Source organism: Agelaius phoeniceus, chromosome 2 (genome assembly GCF_051311805.1).
Source record: "Agelaius phoeniceus isolate bAgePho1 chromosome 2, bAgePho1.hap1, whole genome shotgun sequence".
In the NCBI taxonomy this organism is placed as follows: domain Eukaryota; kingdom Metazoa; phylum Chordata; class Aves; order Passeriformes; family Icteridae; genus Agelaius; species Agelaius phoeniceus.
Genome location: NC_135266.1, coordinates 87,333,413 through 87,359,158, shown reverse-complemented (window position 1 = coordinate 87,359,158; position 25,746 = coordinate 87,333,413). Strand labels below are relative to the sequence as shown.

At 42.9% G+C, this 25,746-nt stretch overlaps 1 protein-coding gene across 11 annotated transcripts in view; it reads right to left on the bottom strand.

Moving 5' to 3' along the window:
• The window catches only part of PAK1 (p21 (RAC1) activated kinase 1), a 98,929-nt gene that overhangs the window by 9,031 nt on the left and 64,152 nt on the right, over positions 1-25,746 (bottom strand). For all 11 annotated transcript variants that reach the window (XM_077174109.1, XM_077174103.1, XM_077174099.1 and 8 more), the window contains 9 exons: positions 20,104-20,314; positions 15,249-15,349; positions 13,643-13,790; positions 12,471-12,508; positions 10,470-10,586; positions 9,982-10,156; positions 6,975-7,038; positions 6,047-6,095; positions 3,628-3,740 (listed from right to left, as the gene is read on the bottom strand). In XM_077174109.1, coding sequence (XP_077030224.1) covers positions 3,628-3,740; positions 6,047-6,095; positions 6,975-7,038; positions 9,982-10,156; positions 10,470-10,586; positions 12,471-12,508; positions 13,643-13,790; positions 15,249-15,349; positions 20,104-20,293 — 995 coding nt within the window. In that variant the 5' untranslated portion in view covers positions 20,294-20,314. The remainder of the gene's footprint in view (positions 1-3,627; positions 3,741-6,046; positions 6,096-6,974; positions 7,039-9,981; positions 10,157-10,469; positions 10,587-12,470; positions 12,509-13,642; positions 13,791-15,248; positions 15,350-20,103; positions 20,315-25,746) is intronic.

Here is a 25,746-nt window from a genome sequence, read left to right as displayed (position 1 = left end):
TTCCCAGCATTACAGACCCCAGCAATGGCAGTACCACATGCAGAGCAGCCCCTCTGAGTGAGAGAGGAGCAGCAAGACTGCTTTCAGAAGCATTCTGCTAACTCTGTGGGTCATTTACTTTCTGTTGGGCTCTGAAAGCCCAACTCCGTCCACATTCTTCCTTCCTGCCCCTATGCCATAGCTACTTCTTCACTTCTGCCAAATCAGGCTCTCTGCAGATTTTATCAGCACCCTCTCAACACATCACCCACCATGGACATCACAAGGTTTCCCTTTACTGCCAGTAGCACTCTCTGCAGCTCAAATGCACTTGACTGTAAGAATGAGGGCAGAATGGGCTCTTTGCATGACAATCTCAGGTTCCACATGCTGGGAGCAAGCTGGTATCTCTCTGCAGCCAAAACAGATGGAGCGAGCCAAGAACCACACTGTGAAACCAAAGCTGAGCCATGAGCAGCCACAAACATGTGCCAAGATCCTGGCAACTCAATAATTGCTAGATTTGACATAACACACAGGGAGGGGAACTTAACAGTGGCTCCCTGTCAGCTGCCACCAAAGGAATGTCATTCCAGGGTGCTACTGTCTCAGGGATCTTTCCACTCTCCTGCCAGTCTTAGTCACTGAGCTGCCCACTGCAGGCATGACTCAAACCCACTCTCTCAGCAGTTCTAGAGACACCACCAGGAAGCCCACACACCTACACACTGCTGTGATGTGACATCAGGCACAGCATGGTGTCACATATTGTCACCCACAGTCACCTTCCAGAGCAAGCTGGCTGTAAGAAAAACCTGATGAAAAATCTGTGAGGAAATCTACAGCTTTCTCTTCATCAATCTGCAAGAGCAGGTAACATCTGATCCCGTAAGGTGTTCCTCAGCCTCCACTTAGATACCTTAGGAAGCTGTTCACCAAGCCCTCTCCATCACAAATACACATTCTTTATTGATGAAATTGATGGAATTTGGAGCTGCCCAGAAGTGCAAGTTCATTCATTACAGAATTTTGCATGAGTAACCTGCCTCCAACATGCAAACATGAACGTAGCCTGGAATCAGTGTGTTCTTGTAGCATGACTGTCTCACATCTTCAGCTTTATTCACTGACCATCCATCCATCCTTACTACAGTTTGGGGTTGGGGTAAAGAAGGCTACCACTTATTTGGGGGTTTATTAAGTTAAGGAGTTGTTCAGAACAAAACTAAAGGGCAGGAGTTTGCTTTGACTAGCATTGGGCATCTGATGCCTGTGTTTAGATGGCTGAGTTTAGAAGCAGGGCTCTGAGGGCCTCTTTCTGGCACCTCCAGCAGGTAACTCAGCACAAGTGGCTGTTTGTCTGTACAGAAGACTGATGTCACTGTCTTCAGAGCCAGATGCTTCTAAATCCAGCTCCTAAGTACAGCTGAAATAGGCCATGTCACTATCCTAAATATCAGAGCACACCTTTGTGCAACGCTGGCCACTACGGCTGCAGCAGAAAAGCTGCTCAACCACAAGCAAGTAGGCCAGGCAGTTAACAGAGGACAAAGCACAGGAAACCCTTGCATAAGGGCAGGGGCTGAGAGAGCTGGTTTATGCCAATAACTACCTTGCAGCTGCCATTAGGGACTCAGAAGGGCAGATACTGTAACAGAACCACAAAGCAGAAACCAGGCTTGCAGTGATCAGCACATCCTTCCTCCATCTCCTTTAGCAGGAGGCAGAAGCCAGCAAGTGCCATCCAAATATCAGCACTTGGGAAACACAGACACATTTAGGCTGGAAAAGAGGGACATAGCTCCCCAGCAACAGAATCCTGCAGTTGCAGAGCTGAAGTGGCATAAGAGGCATAAGGAGCCCCATGTTTATTCCAGTTGCTGTACTGTCCATGTGCAGCACTCAAACAAAAGCTAATCCCTCTGAAAAAGATTAGTGAAAGTGGAGGACAAAAGCAGCAGCTTTTGTTGCCTAAAGTTTGAACAAGACAGCAGGACATGGAGCTATCCTGCAGCTGGGATGCACTGGCTAGACAAGGAAGTGAATGTACACAGTGATTCTCTCTAATGGGAAGAGCCTGAACTCTCAGTTTTGTCAAAACAAAGCCTCTAATGAGCCAGAGGAAAATAACAGTTCTAGCCCAGCTGCAATTCATTACCACTTGTTTCATTTTACACTGGTAACATTCTTGTCCTCTGTCTAGGAAGAGGGTGTGTGCCCAGCATCAGATCCCTGCACACACACCTCTCATAAAAATTTCAGGAGCAGACTTTCTGTCTCCTCAACAAAGTAGCTCTTTACAGCTCTGTATGGGACACAGCACCACAAAAATTCAGCAAATCAACTGCTGCAGTTTGTAAGTACTACCTCTTTTGGCTAAGACAATAAAAGCCTGCAAAAGAAACCTATTAAAGAAACAGCTGATTAGATTTTGATATACACACAGAGCAAAAAAGTGTGCAAATCCTCTCTCAAATTTCCAGAGATTCTAGGTCACATCCCTTTTTTCTATCTTCCAAAAAATGCAAGCTGCTGAGATTAAAGTCTGCAGCCCACCTTACCCAAGCAGTCTTTACCCTTACAATAAGGCAAACCTGTGGTTCATCAGAACTGCTACATTCACATGTGGAGTGCAGCACTGAAAATCTTGCTGCAGCTCAATTTGAGCTAGCTAGAATTTGAACAAGTGACTGATACAGGCTTGACACAAGGCAGCACTGTGATGTTGATGGTGAATTCAAGCCACCATTAAATGCTTTTGCCTGATGGGCTTCCAGCATCATGGAATGATAGAATGCTTTGGGTTCAAAGGGACCTTAAAGGCCACCTAGTTCCAAACCTGGAACCATGGGCAGGGACATCTTCCATTACACCAGGCTGCTCAGAGCCCTATCTAACCTGGCCTTGAACACTGCCAGGGCAGCTACATCTTCTCTGGGCAGCCTGTGCCAGTGCCTCACCATCCTCACAGGGAAGAATTTCTTCATTATACCTAACCTAAATCTACCTTCTTTTGTATGAAAACTGTTCCCTCTTGTTCTATCACTGTCTGCCTTAAAAGTCACTCTCCCTCTTCTTAAAAGTCCCCTAAAGTACTGCAAAGCTGTGTTGAGGTCTCCCCACCCCTCATGTCATGTGTCACATGCCATTCACCCTCACTGCTATCATGCTACTGTGCACAAACCTCAGTGGACAGTCACAGGGACAGCACTGCATCTAACCCTGCAAGCAGTCTGCTCCTCTGGCAGCAGAACACCAGCATTGCTCAGTGGAGAAGAGAAGAAGAAGAAAGCAAATAGAAATAATACATTTCAAAGTGTTTCTACTTCTCCTTTAGTAACAGGAAGGAAATAAGCAGCAAGTTTGTTGTGTCAAATTTGGCAAAGGAGAGAGATGAAAAATGAAGTCCTGACAGGACCTTAGTTGCCAGCATCTCTCAAGAGAGCCTAGACATCCCATTAACACTGGTTCAGATACCTGTTTTTTCTCATTCTGGAGAGAGACTGCCAGGCCACCCACACTGCCACAATGCTTTAAGCAGTGCAAGGTTGTCCTACACCTGCATTAAGCTGAGCCAGGAACCCTTAAGACACTGACAAGAAACTGTTTTCCAGTGTCCCTCTGTGAGCCCTGCAAATACTGACATACCTGTCCAAGTAGTTGACAATGTTGGAGTTTTTGTTTTCCCTCATCACAAGGATCTCATTAATAATCAGTTCTTTTTTGGGCTGCTGCTGCAAATTCATCTGTTTGATTGCAACCTGCAGTGAAAAGAGATCAAGTAAAGCATTATTGCAGGAGTCCCCAGAAACTTGCCAGTACCAATCAATTTAGTCCCACAACCACATGAGGGAGGAAAAACACCTTTGGATCATGAGGTCACTGTTTCATCATCAGCTACTGAATTACCATTCCATAACTCTGCAGGTTCCTGCAGCCAGTCCATTTCCACTTATGCTGGATGATACTTAATGAAAAAAAGAACAAGGGGAATTGCAATTTTCATACTGGACTTTAGTGTCACAGCTGGATAGCCACCTCCCATCTACAGTTTCTTGGTAACAAAGAAGAGATCCCCTTGCTCTGGTATGGAGTGGTAAACTTTTTGTTTCTGAAAGGATTATTATGTATTTTATTTCTACCTGGATGTTTCTGAAATTGTTTTGGTGTTTTTTCCCTGTTACCATGCATATTTCGGCTTCTAGAAATCTAAAGTAGGGTGGGTAAATAACACAACCAGGTTTGGTACTTCAAGGTAATAACTCTATTTCTTTTGTCACAACCAGACCTGGGAGAAAGAAGCACCAATGTTAAGATAAAAGGCTGAAAAGAAATGAATTTGAGTCAGCTTTATGTCCAGTCATGCCTGAAGGGCAAGAGGGATGGATTTCTCAGCTGCAACCCTTTGGTTTAGTAACTTTCTTCCTGTTTTAGGATGCCTGCTCTGCATGTATGTATGCAAAGAGCAGGAAGGAAGAGTTACAACATGTTTGTAACTCTTGTATTCAAGTTTCCACACTACCAGTACTTTGTGAGAGCCCCTGGCCCTGAGAGGCTCTTTCAAACAGTAAACCTGCTCAGCACAGCTGGAGGCAGAGATAATTCATAGAGGTTACAACTCAACAGCCTTTGGTACGATATTTAGGCAAAGGGAATGAAGTGAAACTACAAAACTGCTTTACAAAACTGCTACATGCAGAGAAAGAGGCCTGGGTGAATGAACTGGAGCCAGCAACTACGGTAACTCACAAAAGCAAGGATTAAAAAAAAACAAGTCACAGAGTGCCAATATAGATGGATACAATTAGCATTTTGATAGTATAGCAGGGAAGATTATAGAAAAATCCCAACACACGAGAAGGCAAGAGGAGACAGACTTGCTGCTTTTCCACAGTACTCATGAGGGCTGTACTTTAAGAAGACAAAAACAAAAACCCCAGGCTGCTCTTTGTACAAGACCAGAGGGAAGAATAAAAGATGAAGAAGAAAGGGAAGGCATTTTATGCAGATAAAGAAATTCCCAGTGTTTCCCTGCACTGAGCTCCTGAGTTCAGTGCACTTCACAGAAAGGAACAAGCAATAGCATTACAAAGTTACAGTGATCCCAAATGCAGACTTAAAAATTCAGGGCCTGAACACACTAGCGTAATGGGAATGATTTAAAAGTCTGTTGTAATACAAGAGTTCAAATTTTCACAATGGAGTCACCCAAGGGGTCCAGAAAGAAAGCAGAAAATTATCAAAGAACTTCCTCTTCTTATAAAATTTCTCATTGCTTCAAAATAAATATAAGAACCCTTCCTTAAAGGCTGCAATTAAAGTGTATTAATTCTTCAGGAACTGAAAAAGGAAGGGAAGGAATTTCAGCAAAAAGTACAATTATGAAGTTTGCTGGTGAATAACTGTTACATTGTACAAATGCAAAGTAGACACACATTGTTGCAGACTTCCATAAATATATCTGGAATAATACAAACTTTCATCTTTTAAAAAATCCTCCATCTAGAAATAAAGGTTTCCACAGTTGCTGCCTATCCATCACTACTAGTTTATGATGCAGGCAGTAAGTATGGCACTTTTTAACATTTGTGAGGGAAAAAAAGAAAAGATAGGCATTCCTTGTCTCACAATTCAAGGACAGAAAGTAAGTGGGCAAAGGGTGTCTGCAAGTTAAGTGTGTTCTATGCAAGTTAAGTCCTGTAAGTGTAGGAAGCAAAGAGCAGAGGGCAAATACAAGAGCTTGCATGAAGACAGGGAGCAATCTTGGGGAAGAAGAGAGAAACTTTTACTGAGGAACTGCCCAGTCCAAACATTTGCTTCTAGCCTTTGCAATCACAGAAAGAATCTTTATAAATACAAAATGATTCAGTAATCAAAACTTGTGAAGTCATTTTTTCCAGTTCTCTGCTCAGACCACTCAACCATGTCTCATTAGTAAGTAAATAAAGACCTCATTAAAAATAAGATGTCATGAATCCCTGAAAGACAGTCTTTATTTTGTAGCATCAACTTGAACTTTTGGCATGCAATCCAAAATCCACTGCTGTGGTACTCTGGCAGCACTTACCTCCTGTCCTGTAGCTACATCTATTGCTGTGTAAACTGTACCTGAGGCTCTAAACAAAACAGAGAAAAGAAAAAGAAATTATTTGTTAGTGTCTCAAAGTAAAAGTGAGAGCTTAACACATGCCCCTTCCCACTTGTCTCTCTGAAGTGCTCTCAATCCCATTCCTTTACATGCAATAATTCCAGTGGTAAACATAATCTGAAATATTTCTGAGACAAGACTGTTGTTGAGGCAGAAGCCAGAGGATTTATGGGAAGAAAAGTTCCTAATAAGGAACACTATGGTCATCCAAACCCTTGCTGCTAAACCAGCAAACTGTAAGACTGAGTATTTTCCATTTCAAGTGGCATGACCACACTACCCTGGCTTGCAGAATGCCCAACATGATAACAGAGCAACAGGATCAGCTGAAGTAAACAAATGGGGCATTGTAGTGTGGAAAACAGGAGTTTGAGCCTCAGCACAGGGATCTGACTGCAGATCTGTGTTTTGCCTCAGTACAGTCTCTCCTACAACCTCTACTTTCCCCCTACCTTGCTTAGAGGAGCACAGCACATGCCTTGAGGAGAGCTGATTCAGAAGCAAATCTGTACACTGAAGATGGTCTTGCAGCTCTTTCCCTGCTTGTAGCTGTATTTAACAACCTGATTATCTAATGGCATAATTTCTTATATTACAACACAATTCCACAAAAACCCAGTCCCTGTGACTTTGCCGGGAACAGGAGAAGATTTGAGGGGATGTGGAACCCAGCAAAACAGCCAGAAATAAAAACAAAAAGAAGAAAATAAATAAGCAACCAAACAAAAGAAACTTTCTAAAGTATCCCAAACAGCCTTTCCAGCAAGCTAACTTAGCCTGGTTTCAGTGAATTCTTCTTAGCATAAGAAAGTGAAAGGTTTAGGCCAGAGAAGAAGCATATACTGACCCCTGTCCAATCTTCTCAAAATTCGTGTACTTCTTTTTTGGATCGCCCACACTCACGATACTTCCTATAAAAAACAAAAAAAAAAAAAAGAGGATTTTCTTCAAGGCTTTCTTTCGTACAGCTACAAGAGCTAACTGTAAGAACAGCTCCATTGACCACAGTAGACTCTGTCTCATGAGCCACTCATCAGAAATCCAGAGGCACATGGACACCAAGGAAGTCCTCAGTTATTTACACATATCCCAGCTGCAGCATTCCCCTGTATCAGGAACTTCCCTCCAGAAATGATGGGACACACACATTAAGAACATTTAACCTTCACTGGCAGTCATTACTAGGTGCAGGATGGGGATAGACAGGCCTGACACATGGAAAAACAGTAATTTGTTGGAAACCTGCTACTTACACTCCCAGCTTTAACACCCTGGATGATCTAAGATGTCCCTGCACTGCAATGTCTATGAATTTGGAGGCTGGGCTCTCAATCATCTTGGAGGCAACAGTCTGTTATAAAACTAGTCAAAGATTTCCCTACAGCATGACAATTTGTAGCAGCAAAAAAAGCATTTATGATCTTTTTGTACCAGCACAACCACAACCATTTACTGACCCAGTGACTGGGCTGCATGACTCAGGAGAGAAGGTAGAGAGAGCCTCCAGAGAGAGCCAAACCTCCCCTGCCTGTCTCCTGGGCAATGCTGAGCTGCTTTTCCAGGAGACTGACAGGCAGCACAGGTTTTAGCAGCAGTTACCAGCATCCCTCTGCTTTTGGAGAGCAACCTGAGACCACCTCAGCCCATTCTCCTAAAACCAGAAGTCTCTCACTGCCTTCCTCAAAGGGAAAAGCACTTTGCCTGGTGTTCCGCAGCACGGGGCTCCAAGTGGCTGCAAACTTTAACTGATACTGATAACTCCCCTATGGCAGGCAGGAATGACACCCTTTTTAGGGGGAAGGAACCAGAGCCAGCAATTTCTAGAGCTCAGCTGGGAGCCAGTCTCCTCTCTAACAGCACCAGGGTGGCTGAAAGGATCAAGGGACGCAGAGCAGCACCCGAGCTGGTGTTTGCAAGTCCCCGAAGCTGCCGACATACGGTGCTGCTGTCACAGGGTCCAGGGCTGAGCCCGAACAGATCAATACTGCCAAAGAAACTGCTCCTGGCCATTAAGCCAAGAAATCCAGTAGCAAGCAGAGCAGGAGCAGGCTATTTTCAGACTCCACTGGAGAGCAGCCAAGCCCACAGGGTTTAGGACAGACAAAGGCAGAAGTAGGGAATACCACCCGTGTTTGGAGAGGAGGGCAGGAAGAGAAATCTGGCTTCACAAAACCCACTCTACAATTACAGAAGCAATGCTGTCTGCCCTGAGGACTGGTATTTCTGGACAAATACTCAGAAATTTTCCCTCAAAGCCTAACACAGGCTACAAGCTCAGACTGCAAATGCTTCCCCAAGGCAAGGACTGGACAAAATGCAGTGATGACAAGTGGCAGTTGCCAGTTTTGCCCAGTTTAATGCTGCATTTCCTACCTTCCAAAGAGTCAGGTGAGGATTCATTAATGTTAGCACCAATGCTGTGTTTCTGCTGAGAGGTAAGGATTGAGCAGCCTCCTTTTAACCTTTGCATCCATTTAGCACATATTTTGTATGTGTAAATATATTTTTGCTTTACAGTTTTAATCATTTTAGTTAAACTAAAATGTCCAAAGATTGCTTGTCTGCACAACTACAGCTCCATTGCCCTCAGTGGAAAGACATTTTTGCTTAGATTAAGACTAAAGATTAAAACTTCATAACATTTTTCTGACTAGCCCACATATAGAAGCTGACACCTGGAGCAAGCAAGGTGTCAGAAGGTACATCTGCTTCCCAACACTCCCAAAAGTAGCACTTGCACTTCTCTGCATGACTGAAGTGGGTGTATTTTTATTAGAATAGCACTTTTCTTTCCTGCCACAGTTGCTGCTCGCCTTGCCTGGTCACAAAAATGTCTTGAATCCTTAATGATACAAAAATCCTGCTAATTGAGTTAGTGAAGCTGGTGTTTTGAAACAATGGGTGTGAGTTTTCCAACAGCAAGCCGTTCCAATTAATAAACCATCAAGTTAATTTAGGCTTTATTTAGAGAAATTAGTTACTCAGATACCATTTTAATATTTTAAACTTTTTTTAAAGTTGTATCCTCAGATTAAGTCTTCATCTAACTACTAGACTCTTACTCCTAAAATACTGACAAATATATCCTTAAACCAAAGAGGCCAGATTTATCATAGAGGTGCTAACACAATTTAAGTCAACTGACAAGCAAGGCATGGATGTAACTAATACAGGATTAGTAGTTCAAAGAATTAGAAATGCTCTACTCTAACAAAACTTAGCTCAGGCTGAGGATAGCAATCAATTGCATCAAAGAGCTGGTTCAGCTGTTGGATATACCACAGCATAACCCAAAACCACCAGGCAGCAAGGGAGCACTTGCACTGAAGGTAGAAACTGTTAAAGACAGGAGGACACATCTGAGAGACTTGATGAATTTTTCTCAGAAAAAACCCACCAATTTGGCTACCCACAAAATGTTAAAGCACTTAAAAATAACCAAGCCACTTTACACCATGATACTGAAGAAGGCAAACTTGGGGATGCATTAATTTTCTCTCCATCTTTTAGACACCTTATGCCTAACATCACAATATAATCATTCATGCTTCAGAGCTGCAGAATAAGATGTGGAATGATCTCAGACTTCATAGTTAAATAGATGATACTTATTCAGGGCTTGTTTTGCAGAGCCTGAGGATCTGCAGCTCCCTGGAGACTTCAGCCAGTATCACAGGGGCTCAGCCTAAATTCAAGCTCACCCCTTACATCTTCCCCCAGTTTTGTGTTGTGACTGTGGGCCCATGTCTTCAGTAAGGGGTTGCAAAACAGGGAAACGTTTCAGCTTATTGACATTCTGAGAAACCAACACAGCAGGACCTGGAATTTAACTTTTTTAGAGAACAAGGACATACTTAATTTTTCCAGTATCTCTTCATCTGACATTTTTGGCTTTTTCTTCTGCTTCTCCGTGTTCCTGACCAGCATGTCGGGTGCTGTTGTGCTGTTTTCCGAGGGAGAAGAAATAGGAGAGGTGGCCACATCTCTGGTAGGCGGAGGAAGAGGGTCTATCACAGAGCGGGTGTATATCTAATTTTGTTGGGAAAAACACACAAGTCAGGTGAAGATTTAAATACTTCTATTCATCTTGTTACTGTTGTTGTCAGGGATGCATTTCTATAGCTGCTTTGTTAGCAATTAGCATCACTACTCAAAGACTCATGCACCCCACAACTAGGCAGGTGACAACACTGAGGTACTCTGCCAGAAGGAATGGCTCCCACTGCCTCCCTCCTGCTCCCAAGAAGGGCTCAGCATCAAGCCATGCAGAGGGACAAAGAGCCACAGCCAAGGCCTGACTGTGATTGCAGCAGTGCAGGCTGAACAAAGAATTTCTGCTCACAGATTTGGTGTGTTCAGGTCGTGGAGCTATCACAGGGGGTGGAGCTGCATCGTCTTCATCATCCTCATCTTCAGACACTGAGGGCACTGCAGGGGTCTCAGAGACAGCCTTCACATTCTGCGTGGAATTGCACAAATAGCAGAAATCAAAACCCAATCACACATTATAAACAAAATCACAAACATTGGATTAAGCTCCTAACAGAGATTGCACTGAAGCAATAATCAGAATGGGCTGGTGAGTTATAGTGTCTGAAAAATTCAAAACCCAAGGTTCCTGGGTCTTCATGGGAAATGGATGTGCAGTCCAACACTGCCTGACACAACTGTTCATGCTCCTCATCTGCCTGAGTGACAGCAATCCTCTTCCCAAGGACCTGAGGAGACCTGGGCTCTCTCACTGCTTTCCCAACACCCACACAGCTGACCAGCAAATTTTGGGACATCCAAGTTTGGAAATATCTGTCCCTATTTATACTGTCTCTTAGGGCTTTTTGCTTGCTTCAAACTCTGACCATTCAGTATGAAGATTTCAGACTTTAAATGCTAGAATTCACATCAAACTCTTAATGATTGTTTCTCCAAAGGTTAAGAGGTCAGGTTAGCATCACTTCTGGTATGGTGATTGAGAACTAATTAATTAATGTGAGATTTTGGAAGCAGAATCTGGCAAAATCTTTCCAAATCACTTTTTAAATTACTTCCCATAAAAATTTATGGAAAAATAAGAATAATTATTTTGTTTAAAAACAGTTTTTCAAGTGGTTAAAAAATTATCTGGAATTTTCTGCAATACTGTGATTAGGAATGAAAGTCACTTTTAAATTTATCCATGTGACACTGGATTAGAAGTTCATTACATCCTTTACACTACAAACATTTCAGAATAAACTTGGTAAGGTCCTCAACCCACTAGACCAGTTCTGTTTGTGCATCATCACCTCCCTAAGAGTGGTGGGGGGAAAAGTATTAAAATCCTCAGAAAGAGGGGGAAAGCAACACAGTATTTCACCGAGCCTAAAATACTTGAAGTCATCATCATCCTGACAAATAATTGTCAAAACGCTCTTGCCATAACACAAAAACTGAGCTTGTCAAAAACTACAAGGAAAAACTATGTACTGGGAATTTCCTGAATATCCCCAAAATTAAAGACTGGCCTGAGGGAGGGCATTGGGTATCTCAGTAGACTGGTAACTATTGCTTTTGTCAGTGTTTACTTAAAAATCCAACCTCAGATATTGAAACTTCTGAGGACTGATGTACAATGACGTGTAATTATGAACAATGGCAGAAACATTTTCCTTTTCTTTTTCCAGAGTCCTAAATTATCAGATCTGAATAAGCTGCCTTTGGAAGGGAGAAAAACAAGCTAATTCTAGGTAATGACATGGCCATGAGAAAACAAGAGCTGAGGGAATTGTGGGGTTTTATGAACCATCTTAAACTGAAAGTTTTGTTTCTTCTATCTCACAGGCACAAACAAAAATGTATCATGTCTCCTAACAAAGCAAATAGGAGTGGTGTCTGACCTGGCAAGAACTGAGTAAAGGTCAAGCAGAGAGAAGGAGAACCTTTTATTTCCTGTTCTGCTAGAGATTAGTTAATCAACATTAGCTTTAGTAAATCAGACCTCACAGGTTAGTAAATAAACTTTGTTATAAAACAGTTTACAGAGAAATAAAACCTGACAGCAGAATAGTTATCAAATTCTGGGTGTAGAAAAAGACCAACTTCTATGAAAACAGACCTATTTCTACTAATTAATTCACTAATTTCCATTCACTAATTCACTATAAATCCTACTTCCATCTGCTTTATTCTCCACCAGTTGAAAAAAAAAAAGTGAAAGGAGCACTCCTGTTTTTATAAACATGTACTCACTATACAAATATACATAGTTCAGATTTTAAAACATGAAGCAAACTACAAGTTTACAAGTAATTAACTAGTTTTTGCAAGTTTTTTAATCCCCAAACTCAAGACAGAATGTGAAGCTTACCAACGTATTAGATGAATTGTAATCTTCAGCAGATTTATCTGAAAGACAGATAATAATGCCATTATAAATGAGTTATATATGCAGCAAAAGTGGGGAGAGGAGCAAGGAACAAGCTCTCTTTAGAAAAGGGAGGAAAAAAGGCTGCTCCCAAACTTAGCTCCCTAACTGCAGCTTCCCAGAACCAGCTGAACCCTGGAAGATATAGGAACAGAGGGTAAATGAATGCAGACAAATGCAGGGGTCACAAATCCCTGCAGCAGGAGGGTGGAATTGCCCAGAGCAAAACCTGAATGAATATTGTCCTCCATCCATGTACACAAAATATTATCAATGACTAAGTCCCCAGCAGAGGCACGGCAGCTGACTCCTGACTGCAAAATGTTCATTCTCAGCCACCTAAACTTCCTGGAATAGCAGAGAGGACCCCACAAGTCAACTGATGGGCTTCTCATTTGACTATCCAGGCACATATGGGGAATATTTGTGCTTTTATCCCTGCTTGGAGCCTTCCTAATTAGTACCAGATCTTCTGACATGGTTCTATCCCCCTAAAAGAACCAAAGTAGGGGTTAATATTTAGAAAGGAAAGGAGTTGCAGTTGAAAGGAAAAGGAGTGGTGGTTGGAGATGTCCTTCAGAGGGCAGATAACCCATAGAGAGAGCCACAAAACCTTGGCAGCTTCAACTTTTAGAGGAACCCAGCCAGCAATTTTCAAGCACCCAGGCAGCTGAGGCCCATTCCTCAACCATGGCACATGGGAGCAGAGAGACTCTCACCCCAAGTACACAAAAAGCAACATCCACACCCACCCTGCAAACTGAAACTGGTACAAAATTTAGCTGCCTGTTTTCTCCAGGGACTTTCATCAGGGGGAACCCAGTCCCAGCAGTCTGGGATCTGCTTTCCAGATGCTGGCTGTGGCTGTGAGCATCAGAAAAAGGATGTGTTTGGGAGGCTCAGACAGTTGACTGACCTCCTCTTTTGCAGCTATGCTGGGCATCCAGATTAACAGAAGAGCATTTTAAAGGAAGAAGGGTGCTTGAGCAGCCAGAGAATCTCATTCACATTTTCCTTGAAAAGAGAGACCTACTTGTCCATTAACAAAAGAAGCCCCACATGCCCTGACCACAGAGAGCTGGAAAAAGCAGCCGCATGAGACCATCACCATGTACCTGTGAAGCTCATGTACTTCTGGCTGTTGGAGATCTTCTTGGAGTTGTAAAACTCCAACACATCCAGCACTGCCTGGGGGTTCTTCTTCTGCTCTGACTTGGTGATGTTGGAAGTCTGCAGCAGGCGTGCCCACTGCTCTGGCATTCCCTGTGGGAAGAGGCACCTTGGTAACACAAAGCTGGTCTAACGTGCACAAAACATAACTCCACTGCCACAGTTCTGCCCCAGCTTTTGGAGTTACACAGTATTGTGAGGGAAGTAGGGAGAAAAGAGGACAGAAGAGGAGAGGAAAGAAAATGAGGTGGTGAATGTGTGTGTCCCTAGCCACTGCCTGTGTTACAAATCACACTTGGGCATGTAAATGTCACTCTGCTCTTGGGTCTCTGGGTGACTCCCAGGTCCTTTGCAGAGCAAAATTCAAAAACCAGAAAGGAGAAGAACCAATTGCTGCACTTTGGGAAAAGCCTCAAGAAAAAACCAAAACAAACCACAAAATCCTTTATGCACAGGTATTCATGTACTTATGTATACCCAAGAAAGACTACAGAAGTAACATGCACTGTATAGCCTCCAGCACAATGGACATGCAACACCCATTTGGGTCTTCTGGTAGCACTAGAGTTCTTTGGTAACAGCAGTATGGTGCCCTCTGTAACCAGAGCTGGGAAAGCAGAGGTGTTAACTCCACATCTGAAGGTCAGAATTTCATAATAGGGACATCATTTCAGCCAAAAGATAAACACACCTGAAAAACAGCCAGACTTGTGCCCTTCCTCACCAGCAGGGATAACAGTTTGTATGGACAAAGTGGCAGAGACTGGGATCCATGAGCAATGAAGTTATCCTCCCTGTTCAAAGGATGGCTGGATGCACCCCTCAGGTAATGGCCCACTAGTACAGGTGGGGTAACCTGGGCAAGTCTAGAGGATGCCATGCAAAACACATGTGAGCACATGACTCAGGGTAGGGGAATAAAGTCCCTGAAAAAGCAGCATACTACAGACAGGGAGAAACACCTTGTTCACAAACAACTTCTGCTGCTAGGAAATACTATCTAATAACCAAAATAAGAGTGAAAATACAATGATGATGATGAAATACAACTCTGTCTTTACAGTATTTTACAGCACGTCAATAAACAAAAAAACCCCACCACACATAAAAGCATCTGGTATTTAGCCTTAGGGCAGCACATACATGTTCTGTCCTAAGTAGCTGTACACAGCTGTGTGCCTCCCAAAGGAAAACTCTCAGAGCCCCACTTGGGGAACAGAGGCTGTACTATAGACTTATTTCAGCTCTAGAGGAGGAAGGGAGGGGAAGAGAAGGGAAGGGAAGACAGATATACCACACATAGCTGACCACAGCAGCCAAAAAACCAAGAAAGGAAAAGTTTGCTGGCAACCTGAGCTCCTGGGATGTGCCAAGTTTGACAGTCTCTCAGCATGAATTAGTGGGTAACCTCTGCAGATGTGTTTCAAATGAGATCAAACTAGATGATGGTAATAGCCCTTCCAGCATTAATATATAAAAGATTAATGGGCCCTGGCTCCTCCTAGCAATAAGCTAAACCACACAGTTCTCTCTTCCTGCAGCTTCACTTACTGTGAATTCTCCTGTGACTGCATCAAACCCCACATGAATTGTGTGTTCAAAGTCTGACGGGAGGGAGATCTCCGGCCGCTCTTTCTCTTTCTTCTTATTGGCTGCAAGAGACAAAAACAACAACAATAAAAAAAATCCATACATGCATCAAGATCTAAAAATCTCCCCAATAGCTTCTACTTCACCTACACAATCCCCCCCCCCCCTCCCATTTTTGCTAGTCATAGGATTTTGATCTGAAGCAGACAAACAAAAAGTTTAAAAATTTTCTGTCCACACTTAAGAGCAGCCACAGTGAGTGGATAACAGAAATAAAAGTCCTGTAACACGGGAAAAACATAAAAGAAGGAAACTGATATTTTCAGTATGTAAAGTATCAACTGGTATATCTAGACTCAACAGCATGAGAGCTATTTACCTAAAATATTCACTCAAACTACACAGGTCAGAGTCAAAAGCTCTACAGTGGCAGAAAGTGGAAGCCAGTCAGTTCTGAACACATTTTTATTTGTTGTTTTAAGAAACTTTTAAAAAACCCAACAAAACAATGTTATGTGCTTTCAGATATATATACTTGCCTCTCATTCAAAAGCCAGGGACAAAATTAACTACAAATACTGCTTGGAAATTGCTTCCTTCATCCTATTTCCGCAAAATTTGTGAAGAAACCTAAATATGTTTGATTCTGCTATGAAATCCTATGAGCAAAAGCACTTCATTTTTTTTTTGCGCTCACAAAATGAACTAAAGATAGTTTTAATAACCAGCTTTAAAGACATGAGCAAGATAGCAGAATCTGGCAGGTGAGGAGCAGAAGTCACCAAGAAACAGGGAAGGAAATACATCAAAGCAGATGCACCCTGCAAATATTAAACAGAGGTCTTCAAACAAGATTATCGTTATGCATTGGATTAAGTTCATCCATATTCATTATGTATTAAAGACTCCACCTTCCTTTTAGCATTTATTGGATTCAAGAAATTGAGATTAGTTTAAGGAAGAACCACATTCTAGTTGGCTCTGCTGCTGCTTGCAGTTATAAAATCAGCAGAGCTAGGAGAAGGTGAGCAAACCACTCACATTTCCCAGCTGCTCCCCTTTTTTATCCAAAGCCAAACAGAATTTGTTTTGTGGCTGACATTCCCCAGTGCACTTCTGGCAACATGAAGGCTAAACACCAGGTATTTGAGAAGCCTGCAAGGCTAACACTCAGTGTAGCAATTCTTTAAGACACTACTGTGGTTAGTTGTGTAGGGAGGCTCAAGGCTGGCCCCAAGGACTGAATCCAATTTCCTTCAGTGCCAGCTCTGGCACTATTCTCTGTATCATTACAGAGCTACAGTTGTACAGAGTAATTTTGGAGAACGAAAAGGATCAGATGCTCCATTTGGGACACGAAGATGGAACAGATTGTTTTTGATCCCTCTTTAAAACAAAGGGAATGAGGGAAGCTGAGTCACAGAGGAGTGACAGAGCTGCCAAGGGGAAAAGAGCAATGCTGGAGGAGCCATCCCTGAGAAGGGAGCGAGGAGGAGACAGGAGCAGCTGCTGGTTGGCAGATGGTGAGCATCTGCAGCAGAGAGGCTGCTGCACACACTAGCGCCGGATGGAAAGCGAGAGGCAAAGAGGTGCAGGGAGTGCCATCAGAGCCACCATGTCCCATAGGTCTGCCCACAGGATCAGTCCACTCTTCCAAGCCAAAGACTGAGGTGCCATCTCAGCCCAGAAGCCCAGCACCACTACACAAGAGCTCTGCACAGACAATGAACACCCACACATGGTCCAGGGCAGCTGCCACAGCAGAGTTGAACATATTCCTAAACAAAGCTTAAGGGCATTAAGTTGCTATCCAGGAGTCTTAGGTGTTTTTTTTTATTTCTACATTCAGGCAGATCTGACAGATCTAGAAGCCTAAACATTATTAAACCATTAATAATACAATTGCCTTTGTAACCAGGTGGTATAAGGGAAAAAGAACTAAAGAGAAAGGCACTCCCAGTCTGGCTAAACACTAAGGTCCCTTTAAAGTGATTGCATTATCTTTGCAATGAGCTAAAAAGACTTGAAGAATCTTAATTAAAAAAAAAAAATACAAAAGCAAAATAATATCATATATTTAAGACAACCTACCACCACCAAAGGCTTTATTCCCACAAACACCTCATCACCTTCTCATTCCATTTCAATGCTGTTACAAGAGCCTCCCATAAATTTTTCTTACAATGTTCTGGCAACTTGAGCTGCAATGTGAAGCATGATGTCTGACCACGCAGTGAGGCCATCCTGAAGCACACTGAGATGAGAAAGGTCTTCACCACTGCTAACATGGACTCAAGTGCTCCCAGTCACTGTGGAAAGGGCTCCTGCTTGCTGCACACTGTCACCTCGTGGGTAAATCCTTGCCTCTGTTTGAAGCTGCAGCTGAGTTCAGCAAAGTTCAAAGGAGATAAATGTGCCCCATTCAAGCCAGACTGACACCCTCAGTTAGGCACTGATGAGTCCCCTGAGCCCAGGAAAATTCAAAATATTCACAAGTCCTGCTGAGAGCAACAAGTCACACAAGCCCTGCATCCTATTGGGCAGGACTCACCCAGTATTAAGCCAACAGGTTTTTTAAATGCCAGATTTGTGGTTTAGGCTTGGACAGAGGAAATGAGGACTACAAATTACATCCTAAATTTTGCAGGCAGAGCATGACACTTTCAGAGCTGCCTGGCAAGGGATATATTCAATGCAAGTGTGCAAACATGCATGAGGCCCTGGATTTATGCCCCATGTGTCCTTTACACAACACTTCTGCTCATGTACAGGGGTAGCACAGATTTGCTCAAAATTACTTTCCTCTAACTGAATGGAAACCAACTTCCCTTTTAGTTCAGCCAAACTAAAAAATAACACCCGAGTCATTTCAGGCACAAACCGAAGAGAAGTATTGTGAACACTGAAGAATTTCCCTACGTTTAAGCAGCAAGACACAATAGGAATTTAGCTGTCATCATGAGACTAGAAGTTGTTTTCATAAGATGGAAATCAACAAATTTGAAGTGAAGGTGACAGTGTTAAAGGAATTTTTTGCTCAACAGGAATTAGAGGACAGAAGCAGCCATTCTCGTTTGGGCAGGTGTATTGCAACAGAAGGCTCTGCTGGGCTTGGCTAAACAAAAATCTCTCATGTCTTGAAGCATCTGCCATGTTGGCCCATCTTCAGTAAACATGGGCAGCTTTGGATCAGTCACAGTCTGTCTGCTGATTTTCCCCAAACCTTCATTTTTCTCCTTGTTCGTAGTTCTCCTTCATAATCCAACTCAAACTAGCATTTCAGGTTCTACTTCTTTTACTCCTTTACAAGTTTCAGGTGATTTCTTTAATCTCTGGAACAGTTCATCCTGGAGATTTAAAAACTCCTCTCCTTTATGTAAGTCAACACAAAAATCCTGCAGCTTTTTTAGGATTCATACTCATAATGGCAAGTTCTAACCCAGACCCAGCAAAATTTAACATTGAGTTCACGGGTTTCTGGATTGCAGGCTCAAAACCCCACATTTGTAAAACAACCCAAAGTTGCCAAAAGTATCAGATAAGGATAATAATAATGAATGCCACACTCAATTTGTAGAAAATGATCCACCACCTTGCTTATTTAAATTAGTGAAGCTATCATTTAAATTAGTCTTTTCACTAATAAAAATTAGGAGGCAGCCTCTCTCCTGAAGGCCAGGGAGTTGAAGGTATTTAGTCTTGACTTAGAAATCATTGCAATACAGAAAAAGCTGATGTATTACGAAGAGGAATTCCAAAAAAATAGGTCAGATATAAAAAGAAGCCAGCACATATTAGGGGATGAAGATTTTTTTTTTTTTGCATCACTTCAAAAGATTCATAGGAGAGAGAGGTTTTTTTAAAATATCCTCATCCTAAAAATTAGAATTTCATGTACAGTTCACAGTTCCTATCTCTTTTTCCATCTGTTACAGTCCCTTGAACATGAAAAACTCCTTCAGCTCACAAGAAATATGCAAGAATTTTCAGTGACAGAATGTTCTTAAAAGCAAGTAGACAATGCCTGACCCAGACATTAGAACAGAGTAAATGGCCATGAGGCAAAATATGACAGGTCTAGTAGGAAATTGTATATTAGTCTTGTATAACTCAAATTATTTGCTGTTTAAAACAACAAAACAAGCAAAAGACCTCCCTCTGCTCTCCACCAATTGCCAATGTCAGCTTTATTGGCCAGCTTGTAATTGGCACAAAACCTTATGATTTTCTAGACCTTTTGTTTACGGACAAGTCAGGCTGGGAAGTAACAGAGCTAGTCCCAGAGCTAGTCCAGATTTTCAGGGACACTGTTCTCATAATTTATAGGAAAGGCAGAATAAATTAAAAAAAAAAAAACCACTACAAGAAAGGGGGCCTAAAAGAGACCTGCAAAAGGATTTTGACAAAGGCATGGAGTGATAAGACAAGAGTGAATTAATTAAAAACAAGAGAGGGCATGTTTAAACTAGATATTAGGTAGAAGTTCCTCACTGTGAGAGTGGTGAGGCACAGGTACAGGTTGTTCAGAGAAGCTATGGCTGCCCTTTAGAAGTGTTCAAGGCCAGCCTGGATGAGGCTCTGAGGAACCTGGTCTGATGGAAGTTATTCCTGCCTATGACAAGTAAGTTGGAACAAGATGATCTTTAAGGTCCCTTCCAACCCAAATAATTCTAGTATTCTATGATCCTGTGAAAAAAAGCAAGATGGATTAAATGTTACAGGTTTAATCATTAGAAAAAACATATCTACAGACTGTACCTTATGTACCCTGCAACAACAAGACAGAAGATTTATAAGAAGAGATAAAATACTGTACTTTTGTCTCCTGGCAAAATAGATCGGTAAAACCGATCCTTCCTCTTCTTTTCTTCTGGATTGGGAGGCAGAGGTTTTGAGCCATGGTTCAAAGTCCCGGGATCTTTGCTTCCTGAACCAATCATAGTGCTGGTATTTCTCATTGGAGGAGCCGGTGGTTTGTCTTCTGTTTCAACTCCATTGTTAGACATCTTCAGCTGGGGAGGCCGTTACTGGGAATTGGGAAAGAAAACAGGTTAGAAGCCATAATTATTTATTTATTTATTTATTTATTGTGGACTAGAACCACACACTACCAAGTAAACCACAAGCAGGGTATTTGCAGATGGACCTGCAACCTCAGCCCAACCATTAACCTAGCACTCCTGTGTACACCATTACCATATGCCCAAGTGCCACACCCACTGGCTTTTTGAACTCTTCCAAGGATAACGAGCAACATGAACCCAGCATAAAAGTTTGTGTCAACACAATAAATTCTACCCAAGATGTCTTTTTTTTCCTGTTATTAAGACTATGTTTGAGCATTTGCATTATTGATTACTGAGAAAAGCCTATTTCAGGATACAACAAATTCTCAAAGAAACTATGGAGCAGAAGTCAGGGTGAGAAGGTTAATACGGCATAGTGAAGAGGAAGGATACCTGAGAGGAGCCAACAAGTTGCTGAGTTTGTAATACCTCTCAGATCCATGCTAGTTCTCCTAAAAACTGTCAAAAGGTTTGCATCAGCCTCCAGCACAGCACAACACAGAGAATGAAGTTTGTACTCAGAGTTTTGATGCAGCTGCTCAGGCTCCTTTGCTAAAGAGCTGCTGAGTGGGTTCAGAAGTAGAAGTGGCCATAAAACCCTGAGCTGTACCCCCTCAGATGCACTGTCACAGCCCTTGATTGTGCCAAGCCAGCCCCAGCCTTCCTGCAGTAACTGCAAACTTCAGGAGCAACTCCAACTGCCAGGAAGTTGATTGCATTTTGTTCTGTTGGGAGGGTCAAACGAAACCAGATCCCCAACACACACTTAAATCCATAAGTAAATAATCCCTGCTGTGCAGATTTAAAGACGGAAGCTTGGGAACAGGGTAATAGATTATTCTGCAACAACTAACTTGTTCCACCCAAATGAGATCAGCATTACTCCTGGCACAGCCTGGCTGCAGCAAGATCCTTCTGGAAACTAGAATTCATCTGCACTATGTTTTCTTTCAAAAGTGAGTTGGGAGTTAACTGCTGAATAAAGACCAAAGTGGGAACAATTTCTGTTTGGGTGGAAAAAGCAATTCAACAGCTTTACCACTTTCACAGGCAGTAAGGGAAGTTGTTTCACTCAGGGAAAGTTGCAGCGTGGCAAAAAGTCAGAAGCTGTTTGCTCTCTGCAAGTAAGAAGTTTAGTTACAAAGCTGAGATCACTGCTGACTGCCAGGGAGCCGCTTTCCATAGGCTGGACTCAGTGTGACACTGAGTCACACTGAACAGATCTCACCACTACACCACAGTCCTATGGCCACACAGCACCCAGCCAGCCATAAAAGTCTTCTTCAGCCAAGCTCCTGATCCTCAGTGTAACTGGCAAGCTTTGGACCCAGAGCACACTGCTCTCGCTGCTGTGGGGAACTAAGGCAGGCAAACACTGCCCACAGAAGTCACTCAGCAGCAATGTGCCAGATTTTGCCAAGAGCAGAGTTTCCCTGTTGCCTGCCAAGCCATGGCTGGCCTGCAGCTCCACCTTTGCGTCCATTGATTGATTCCCAGTTTGTTCACAGCTGCCCTTAAATGGGAGGGTTGGCAGTGTAGTACAGCCTGTAAGGCTTTGGGCAAGTCTTTACACACAGGGAACTTTGTAAAAGGTCTGCCCCTAGCCCCATTCTCCTTCCAATACAGCTATGCAAAGGAATATTAAATGACAGACTAGCATTTGGGGATTGATTTTAATGGTGGGACAGCTTTGGCATTTGGGAGGGGTGGGGGGAAATTATCTGTGCACTTGTCTGGGTGTGTCCTCACATGTGCCCTGCACATGTCCCACCACTCACACTTCAGCCTCATGCCATTCTTGGGTATAAAACAGAACAGAACAGAGTGACAGCTGGGGTGCCAGCCATGAAGTGGTTGGTGCAAATGAATACTCTCCCTGCCTAAGCAGTGGAAAAAAGTCTAAGCTAAAACCCAGCTGATAATTTTGGCAGCCACTACTGCACATCTATCTTGTGAAGCATGAAGATACTGAGCCCTTCCTGATGGGCTTTGCACATCCTAGTGTCAGCGGCTGGAACCAAACTGGCACAACTAAACCATTTGAAACAACATAAGCAGCAGTGTCCTACAAGAGATGCATTCTCTGCTTTGATCTTATTTAACCACAAAAAAGCAAATTGCCAGGAAGGTGCTAGGAATACACTGCAAACAGGGAAGCAGAAGGAAAAGGAATGTTAGCAGCCCTCTGCCTGCCAAACAGACCTCCCCAGGCACCACATTTGCTGCTCTAACAGCCTGATTTACCCCCAGCAGGGGTCTGAATAAAGGTGCATCCAAAGATTTCCCCATCAGCCAGACTTCCTGGAGCTGCAGGCATGGCTGGGATGGAGACTGACTCACTTCTGGGTCCCTCTCCCACTGAGCAGAGAGGTCAGTATACCTGCTGTCAGAGGCACAGAACTAAGCAGGAGAAAGAGTAAAGTTAACTAAGTTGGGAACGGATGCAACATCAGATCAAAATAGAGCAGTATGTGGCTCCAGGCTGGAGAAAAAGAAGTGAGAGGAAGAATAAAAAAAGCCCCAGATTACAGGCAGAGGCTGGTCTAGTGTTGGGAGAAAGAAAGAGAACATAAGGAAAAACCTCAAAAAAAAAGAGTATAAGAAAAGTCTCTGGATGTCAAGCATCCTCCCCCTCAGTTCCACCAGGGTAACCCCAGGGACATCTGCTCTCAGTTTCTTCAATATAAGAAAGTTTTTCAAAATCTCTCAGTCAGAAAGGATAGCGCACAAGTGAATTACTGTTTTACCAGAGGGATAGAAACTGGCAGTACAAGCTCTTGTTTATCTTACATTATTCCCTGAAAGAGCAAGTAACTGCTGAGAAGTTTTACAACCACTATTGTTTCACAACTATTTGATAACTGCACCTTTGCTGTAGGCAAAGCCTATAGTACACCCTCTCGTTTTCCTTCCATCATTCAAGTTCACAGACCTTTCTCTTCATCAAAGTCTTATGTTTGGAGTTACATGAGCTGTTTGGAGATGGGGGGGGTAAGAGAAATCCCTTGATCCACAAAACTAAGAGACTGATTCCACAGAAGTTCCCTCCTGTAATAGCTGCATTGGAGGGTTCCCAAAAGCCTTGTGCCACTATATATTTAAAGGGAAAATCAAAAACCTGCTTAAATAAATCCTCCCACTGCAATACAGAGGTCAAATGTAACATCATTATACTTTCAACTTCTATTGGCTTCAAAGTAGGCAGATGAAACCCTGTCCTGACAGAATTCTACACCCAAGGCAGAGCTGAGAGCCCAGAGCCAGGCCAAGTGGTTACAGTGGTAGCCATCTCCCTCACTGCAGTCCAGCTGGCTGTGCAAATTCTCTTCTTCCTAAAATAATCTCCTGCCAATTCACATGTAAGCGGGCTTTAAACAAACCCCCTCATGTAGGCACTGCCCGAATTCAGAGCACCAGGCAGTCGCTTCCCCAGCCAGCAGAACATCAGCGCTAGGCCACTGAAATGAGTCACTCAGCTTGGCACAAGCCATTCCATTCCAACAGGAATGCAAAGCATCGCTGCTCTGAGTTATTTCCTTCTTCACACCAGCACGACTCTGCCTTGAGAAATCCATCTTAGGTTTCCACGGAGTGATTAAGTGAACAGTGGAAGCAATGAAACAGCACATGAACTTTTCAACCAGAGTTAGATGGGGGAATACATTTTAGCTGCAGACACAATTATTCTCAACTACTATATATGTTAAAATACCAGCACTCAAACCAAACTCCACAGACACCACTAGGGAAGGCATAGCTGTAATGTAGGACTATTGTTTCTGCAGACATTTGAGAGTACTGAAAGTTTGAGTTGTTTCAGCACACAGTAATAATGGTAAGTTTTATTACATACTGCAATCTGTGACTGCTGTAGTCAAGTCATGGTTGCCTTCAATGCACCCCTATCCCTTCCAATCAACTTTTGCAGGCCATTAGCTACATATCATTGCCCCAGACTCAACAGAGTCCAACAGCAAACCTGTCAAACTCTCCTTTTACACCTACAAAACACTTATGCAGACAGGAAGAAGACAGACGTAGGCAGATGGCGCAAGCAGAAGTAGTGAACAAGCAGAAGTAGTGAACAGAAAACAGCACCCACAGGTGCCAAGAGTGGCATCCAAGAGCTCAGGGTACATTCACAGATGCAAAGATCCATGCAGGTCCGCTGATCTTTGTTAAGACGATGTAACACAAAAGACAATCACGGAATCATTAAGGTTGAAAAAGACCCTAAGATCATCAAGTCCGAGCATTAACTCAGCACCATGGTGTTAACCACCAAATACCACTCTCAAGTGCCACATCTATATGCCTTGGAAATTGTGAAGTTTATTCCTAAACTACAGGCATAAACTGTAGTACAGGCACAGCCTCCTGAGACATTCGCCTTGCAGAGTGGGACCCAAAAGTAGGTAGGACATTCTGACCCTACTCTAGCACATACACAAGCAGAAAAAAAGAGAGAACAAAGACCCTCTATGTATGTAATTTTTCCTTCCACTTAACCACATCATTTCAAACCTGCTGCTCCATGCTGAACTCTAGGTTTCCATCAAGCTGCTTGTGTTCTCTTTGCATTCTTTAGCAAGACAGACAGATGACTGATTGCTAAAACAGAAAGCAATTAAAAAGTCAGAAAGGCTGAAACCTACGCTACAGTAGATGCCATACAGATAACTACGTCCAATGCATACTAATTGCAGGAGTCAACATGAAAACTCATAAAAGAGACATCTATAATTCATGCAGTCTGGCAAGAGAGTAGCTGTAAGTTACTCACTACAACTTACAGAAGAATAAACTATATTAAACAAGACGGGGAGGAGGAAGATGCTCAGCAACTGCTCTTTCCTCTCTGCCTACTACCAGAAGGAAATCTCCCATTTTTCCAAGACACTAGTATTCTGTTGTTGGCAGGGTGAGGAAAGAGTGTCTTGCTCACAAACAAAAAAAAAAAGAGAGAGTCTTAACCTTTAATTGAATTGATCCTTATCAGAACAAGTGTTTTACCTCTGCACCAGTATCCCTGCATCCTTCCACCCCATGGCTAGAAATTGCTTGTGAGCACACACAGTTAAAATCACCTCCTTCCCCCTCACACTGCCCTGGTGAGAAAGAGCACAGGCTGTGCCCTGCTCTGTTCAAACACATTGCAAGCAGCAGATTCTCTCCCTGTGTGTCACGCTTCCATGCAAATCCCAGCAGAAAAAGTAACATCAGAGTTTACCAGCTGGGTTTCCACACAGGATGAAGACAGTCATTCGTTTTTATTACTTTACGTGGGACTAAGTCTCAAACACCAGTCTCACGCTGAAGGAAAGGCACCCCACGCCTTCCACCTGAAAAAGAGGCAAGAGGTGTCTTCTTCCTCCACCCAGCAGCAGATGGGA